At 37.7% G+C, this 7,159-nt stretch overlaps 1 protein-coding gene across 2 annotated transcripts; it reads right to left on the reverse strand.

Moving 5' to 3' along the window:
- Nucleotides 1–1,393: 1,393 nt before the first annotated feature.
- LOC138839700 (melanoma-associated antigen B5-like) lies at nt 1,394–3,389 on the reverse strand. Of its 2 annotated transcripts, none has more exons than XM_070039276.1 (2): nt 3,358–3,389; nt 1,394–2,673 (listed from the first exon to the last, which is right to left on the reverse strand). In XM_070039276.1, exon 2 carries the CDS (start codon nt 2,492–2,494, stop codon nt 1,520–1,522), a length of 975 nt encoding a protein of 324 aa, XP_069895377.1. In that variant the 5' UTR covers nt 2,495–2,673; nt 3,358–3,389; the 3' UTR covers nt 1,394–1,519. The 2 variants fall into 2 exon arrangements, with proteins under 2 accessions (XP_069895377.1, XP_069895378.1); XM_070039277.1 differs by lacking the exon at nt 3,358–3,389 and adding an exon at nt 3,324–3,348.
- Nucleotides 3,390–7,159: the final 3,770 nt, after the last annotated feature.

The raw sequence follows: 7,159 nt of genomic DNA on the forward strand, positions 1-7,159 counted from the left end.
ATTTGATGTTGGTATAATTTGTGGAGGGGACGGGAAAAAACAAATTGTTTAAATAGGGATATAGGTGGACCCATTCCAACCATGAAATGTACAAGATGTTATGTCAAAAAACAAACATTACAACTTTGGCACGGGGGCGGGGGGAAAGATGGGAAGGGATGGGAAGGGGAAACAAAGGAAGAGGCAACAATGCTTGATAAGAAATGCACTCATTACCTTGCCCATGTAGTTGTAACCCCTCTGTATGATATTTTCACAATAAAAAATTTTAAAAAAAATCTATGGGACTTTTCATCAGAAGTTTTAAATCATAGATAGGTATTCCCCTATCTAAATACTCTTTCACATTTGTTTGTGGAGGGGACATGGTTAATTAAACAAGACTCTAAACATTCAGAAAATGAGACCAAAGGAGGATATTCTTAGGAGAAGATCACAAAGGCTTAATAGTTATGTTCATATGATAATATAAAATGATAATTATCAAAATGAGCTCCAAGAAATGGAAAAAAGAGGTTGGGGGGGGCGGTTTTGGTCAGTCATGGGGCTTGAACTCTGGGCCTGGGCACTGTCCCTGAGCACTTCAGCTCAAGGCGAGCCCTCTACCACTTAAGCGACAGTACTACTTCTGGGTTTCTGGTGGCTAATTGGAGATAAAAGTCTCTTGGACTTTACTGCCTGGGCAGGCTTTGAATCGTGATCCTCAGATCTCAGCCTTCTGAGTAGCTAGGATTACAAGCATAAGCCACCTGCTCCCTGTTCACAGTTCTTGTTTCCCTTCTATTTTTGTTCTTTTGTCACTGCTTTTGATTTTTGTACCCCTTGTCTTGTATGTAAATTCATTTGATTTGGGGAGGGGAAGGAGAAGCACAGAAATGGTAGGACAAAATGAATTAATTTGGTAGTGATACTCACTAGACACCATGTTGGAAATGGAACTGTACAATTTGGTGGGAGGGTATGAAGGAGGGAAAAATCTGGGGAAAAAAACGAGGAGGTGACACTGTTCAAAAAGAAATGTACCTAACTTACGTGACTGTAACCCCTCTGTACAGCAACTTCACAATAATTTTTTCAAAAAAATCTATGGGAAGAATTTGGAAATGTATCTATCATCTCCAGAATTTGATCCTTACAAAGATGAGGTTCTTATATGATGTCTGGGAGAATGGGGCTCAATTAGCAAGTCTTCAAATTGTAAAGATATAATAATTAGTGATATAATCTTTAAATTACAAAGATTTACTTTTCTCCTTTTTCATAATCAAAGCTATACAAAGTACACATATTTTCACAATACTTTAGAATTAACAGAAAGAAATAATCAAAACTAAGATTTAAGAGTTTTTAAGTTTATTTGTATTATTGCATGATCCTAACTATTATTGTGAGGTGTTAGGCATTTTCAAGAATACCTTTTTAATGATGCTACATGTTATCATCTAGAGAAAACACTTAAGACAATAGGAGTTGCAGAGAGGCTGCTGGACATGGTCAAATAACAAAGTTGTCCATAGCATCACTCTTCGTCCTGGCTTTTCTTATTTGCTTTGGCTCTCTCTTCTATGTCTTTTAAAGCTTCTTCATAATGAGTTGAAAATTTTCTAGGATCATTTTTACTAACTTTGGCTAAAAATTCTAGCACTTCCATTTTGTTAGTTTCCCTATAAGCCTTTGGTCCCCACAAAAATTCATAGCACGGAGGATCCCTGTCAGGTATTTGTCGATACTCCAGGTACTGTAAGGTCACCAAATCTTCGCTAACAAGCTTGTGGGGCTCCCCAAACACATAGTGTCTCTTTCCTGGGCGTACATGCATTTGTTTTAAAAATTTCCAAAGATCTTCCTCAGTCACATGGTTACCCATCATGAAAATTACACCTAGTATTGTCATCACAAAGCCAGTCTTGGGTAAACCGTTACCTGCATGGATCCTTCCATTATTGGGGAGTTTTAGCTTGCTCACTAGTTCATACTGGATATTGTCTGTATCTACTTCTTGCACAGTAACCCCAAAGAAAATCTCGATATTTTCAGAAGTTCTCTGTAGGATCTCAGCAAATTCTTCTTCATCCATAGCATCAACAAATCTTATCAGGTCTTCCTTGAAAATAGGCAGTTGCCTTTCAAACCTGTAGAGAATATAATGTTCCATTAAATCTACCTTGTCATCTAAAAAATCAGTGCAGGCTGTGGCTGTTGAGGTACTTGGACCCTCCTTGTCTTGTTGGCTCCTTTTACGCTTATTAGATCTGCTGCTAAGGAACTCTACAACACTTCTGCTGGGGCTTGGAATAGTATAAGGCTCTTGGGGGATGTTACTTGGCTCAGGAACAGATGAATTCTGGAGATCTTCCTCTGGAGCCACAGAGCAAGGGCTGGGAGGTTCTTCTTCTGTTGCTTCAATTGCCTGTGCTACACTGTGGTCAGAGGAGGTTTGCAGGGTCTCTTGATGTTCTTCCTCAATGCGAAGGTTATTCTCCTCTAGAGACATGACAGCTGTAGTGAGGGACAGATGGTTAACGGAGCCACTCAGAAAGATAGATGTTGATACAGCGAGTGAACCTTCAGCGTGGAGTGTTGGTCATGGCTATCTTCGCAGTATTACAGGAAGGATCTCCAGAAGGTTCTGTGGAGTTTCTGATGTCTTGACTACCACATCCTTTCTGAGAGCTAGGGAAGAAGTTACAGTAAGCCTGAGCCTGCTATCTCTGAGCAGCAAACCCCGCCTTGTGCATGCCCTGGTGACAGTCATGTCCTCTGTTGCACTGAAGTTGACATCACAGACCTCCCTGGGGCCCATGAGAAGGGGAAAAAGGAGGATCTTTCTTGTCACCCCTAGATGTACTTGGTGCTGAGTGTTAGCAGCAGATGTTTCATCTAGGCATTTTGAGAGGATCATCAGACTTTACACAGACAATACAGTGGCACGTAGGTCTTTGATCTTCATCCCTATCATTTGAACATGATTATACATTCAGACTATCTCATTCCAAGCCTCAGCTTGAGAAACCTTCCCATATTCTTCAAAGACTGAAACCAAAGAAGGCCCTGAGTATTTGCCATCCCTTCAGTTTGTGGTAAACATTCCCCTTTATGCTTGCTTCTATGTCTAGTATGAATTAAATCCTCTGTCTTTTTTTTGTCCTGATATTTTTGCTCTCATAGTCATTACCAAATGATCCTTTAACACTACCAGGAGTCAAAGACGGTCCTCTGCTCTGACTCTGCCTATCCTCCATCTTACGTGGCTGAGAGGATCAAATAGCCTGATATGCCCACATTATTTGATGTGTATTTCCATTAGTTTTCTGAGTACTTACAGGTCTGAATTATCCCAGAAATCACCCTGCTTACCTGACCCAGACACTGCTTTGCAAGTCTCTCACTCCTTGATAACATCATAAAAGGAATTATGTCACATGTTGTTACTAGTAACCAGGTATCCAAGGGCTGTCATCAAGGGCAACTTCTTAGCTCTAAGGTTTTAATGCTACAAATTCTTCACTCAGGATTCCCCTTGAGTCCAACTTAGACTAGGACTCTCTTGTTAATACTTCCTCCAGAGCTAGGGGCACAATTGTGTGGCACCCTATCCAGTTTTTTTTTTTCTTTTTTGGTTGTGGGGCTTGAACTCTGGGCCTGGGCGCTGTCCCTCAGCTCTTCAGCTGAAGGCGAGTGCTCTACCATTTGAGCCACAGTGCCACTTCCAGCTTTTTCTGTTTATGTGGTGCTGAGGAATCAAACCCAGGGCCTCATGCATGCAAGGCAAGCACTCTACCACTGAGCCACCTTCCCAGCCCCCTCAGGTAATTTTTTGACATGTGGTATTACTAATGTTTGTATGGGACTGGCCTCTAAACAGAATGTTCTTCATTTCTTCCTCCTGAGTAGCTGAGGAGTTGGGATTATAGATAAGCCAGCATACAAGGCCCTTTCTTTATGTTATCATTAATATTGCTTTTTTTTTACTTGTTTATTTTTCCCTGTGGTTGGTTTTAGTTGTGACATACAGAGTTCTTAGTTTAAGTGTCACCTTTATGGCCATGTAAAAAATAGGAAGTTTCTAAAATGTGTCAATTATGGATACTTAAATCTATATGCAACTCTGTTTGAGATTAGGTATTATGGTCATTTCCAGAAGGAACTTTTGCAATTGGATTTTTTCCCCATAGGTATATTTTGGATCTTTTTGCTTCATTAAAGTTATATTTTCATTAGTTACTGATTTTGTTTGTACAGGCTCCTTTCCTTATTTTCATTTACTGGTCTTACAGAATAAGTATATAATTTTATGCACCAATTACACCCTTGTAAGCATTTTTCATATGTTTGGGTTTCATTATGATATTTTCATACTTGCATGTAACATGATTATATTCACCCCTTTTATTTTCTTGTCTTGCTTTCTCCTATACCACCTTCTACATCCATAACAGTGTTTCTTCTAGACTCAGATTCCTTTTTCCTTTCTAAATTCCACATGAGAGTAAGCTTGTGGTGTTTGTCCAAGTCTCCATTGTTTCACTTAATTTATGATCTCACATCTACTTTTTTGTAAATGATACAATTTCATATTTCTTTATGGCTGAGTAAACTCTATTAAGTATACTTGTCTTCACTAATTCATCTACTGGTAATAACCTGGACTGATTCCCTAAATTGGCTAATGTGAATGATCCATGGTAAATAAGGGAATGTCAATGTCTCTATTAAAAGATCCTTTTTCTTTCTTATGTAAATTTTCATTGTTTATATTAGTTATACAAATGTGGTCATGTTTATATTTCTAAATGTGTATGCATATTATAGTTCTAATTCAGCCTTTTTGTTTGTCTTTCACTTTTCCTTCTCTTCTTTTAAAAAATTATAAATTTAAAATGAGATATTCTGTAAATCATCTTCATTTCTACAGCAAAAATTTAGGGGAGCTAATTCTAATAGTTTATAAAAATCAGACAAAATGAGTAATTCTCATTTTAGACCTGTGGGTCATTGAGAAAAATACATTTGAAACACATAGCATTAAAATGTTATATAACCTAACAATCTAATTGAACTCCTCAAAATGGGATGTGAGTTATATCACAGTGATATCAGAAAATAGGATAAAGTTTTCCAAAAATTAAAAAAAATGTTTTATACTGTTTGCTGGTGGCTTATATCGGCATTCCTATCTATTCAAATAGCTGATATCAAAAGATCATGGTTCAAACCCAGCCCAGGCAACAAGTATCCATTTAAGGATCCAAAAGCTGGAAGTGAAAATGTACTCAAGTGGTAATATGCTAGTTTTTGAGCACAAAAACTAAGGGAAAGGGCCCAGGCCTTGAGTTCTAACCCCTGGACCAGCACAGAAAAAATTAACAGGTTTCATTATTCTATTTTAATAGATGTATACTAAGTACTTTTGCCATATTCAGCCCCCTACACATGCCCTTTCCATTCTCAAACATTATTCTCCCTGCTTCCCATCTGATCTTTTCCCCTATTAGTCCCATCAAGTTTTATAGTTTCATTTTCATCGTATACATTGAGTCTTTTGACTGTTTTTGCCATCTATTCCCCTTTCCATTCATCTAACTTAATCCCCAAGAGCATTAGCTTCCACCCTCCACACCCTGCTCCCAGTCAAGACCTATTGTAGCTTCCTGATACTTATTTGTTAAACTATCAATTTTTCATAAGGGGATACACCACGAGATCTCATGCCTGTATATACTACAACTTTCATCAGGTTTTTGTGTGTGTTCGAGGGTCCTGGGGCTTGAACTCAGGGCCTGAATGTTGTCTCTGAGCTTTTGTGTTCACGACTATTGCTTTATTACTTTGAGCCATAGTTCCATTTCCAGCTTTTGGGTGGTTAATTGATGTGGCTCAAGGACTTTCCTGCCCAGGCTGGCTTTTGAACAGCAATCCTCAGATCTCAAACTCCTTAGTAGCTGGGATTACAGGCCACTGGTACCCAGCTGTGTTAATTTGTTTTGTTTTTTTCAAAAAATATTTCTAAGTGCATAGAAATGAGTTGAGACATTTTATATGTACATAATCAGAATGAAAACTATCTAATAATAAGTGTTAGAGGATGAACAGACCCAGATGAACAGTTCTGGCTTTTCCTCTAACACACTAATGATCCTGGTCAGTAAGTCTTACCTTTCTAAGCTCCTATGCTTTAACATAAAGCAAGATGCTATTATACATTTATAAAGGCTATACAAGGATCAAAGAATCAATTTTTCTTTCTTTAAAAAAAAAGAAAAGTTGTAAAGTTCGTTTTTTTGGCATAACGACTTGTACATGTCATTGTTGCAATGGGTCCACCTGTATCCCTAGCTAAACAGTTTGTTTTTTTCCCCTCCCCGCCACAAATTATACCAACATCAAATACAGTGAAAGCATGGGTTATACGTGGGGGAGGAACATACAAAGCAACAAAGAAATCATCTTATAAATATGTTAGAACAATTGCATGAAAGGAAAAAAAAACAAAAAAAATATTTGAATACTTATCTTGAACTTTGGTGGGGGGTGGGGGGAGCATCGGGTGAGGAGGGGAGGATGGGAAGGGATGGGAAGGGGAAACAAAGAAGAGGCAACAATGCTTGATAAGAAATGTACTCGTTGTCTTGCTCATGTAATTGTAACTCCTCTGTACAGTATTCTCATAATCAAAAAGAAAGAAAGAAAAAAGGATCAAAATTAGAATAAATGATTTTAGTCAGTTTTATTGATTACATATGCACATGACCCTGTATGTGTTTACATAAATGTTTTTGTTTTCAGATTAAGATCCATATATGAGATAAAAATGTACTTTGTCTTTCTTAACTGGTTTACTCCACTTTATATGATTTGTCCCCAAATCTATTTATTTCTCTGCAGATGACATGATTTCATTCTTCCCAATGGATGAATAAAATTCTATTGTGTATATATACCATATTCTCTTGATCCATTCATCCATATGGAACATCTGGACATTTTTTATAACTTATAGTGAATATTGAGTATTTAGGTTCCATCATTAAATTGTTATCGTTCAGATAAATGCCTATGAGTGGAATCACTGCATCATAGAGCAGTTCTATTTTTAATGTTTTGAGAACCCTCCATGACTCCCATGGCAGTTTCACTAAGCACATTTATAATGTGATAC

This window comes from Dipodomys merriami, unplaced genomic scaffold (genome assembly GCF_024711535.1).
Source record: "Dipodomys merriami isolate MVZ:Mamm:240054 unplaced genomic scaffold, mDipMer1.0.p SCAF_3, whole genome shotgun sequence".
In the NCBI taxonomy this organism is placed as follows: Eukaryota; Metazoa; Chordata; class Mammalia; order Rodentia; family Heteromyidae; genus Dipodomys; species Dipodomys merriami.

Coding starts and splice junctions, on each gene's coding strand:
- LOC138839700 (XM_070039276.1), bottom strand. CDS start 2,494: ATGTCTCTAGAGGAGAATAACCTTCGCATTGAGGAAGAACATCAAGAG.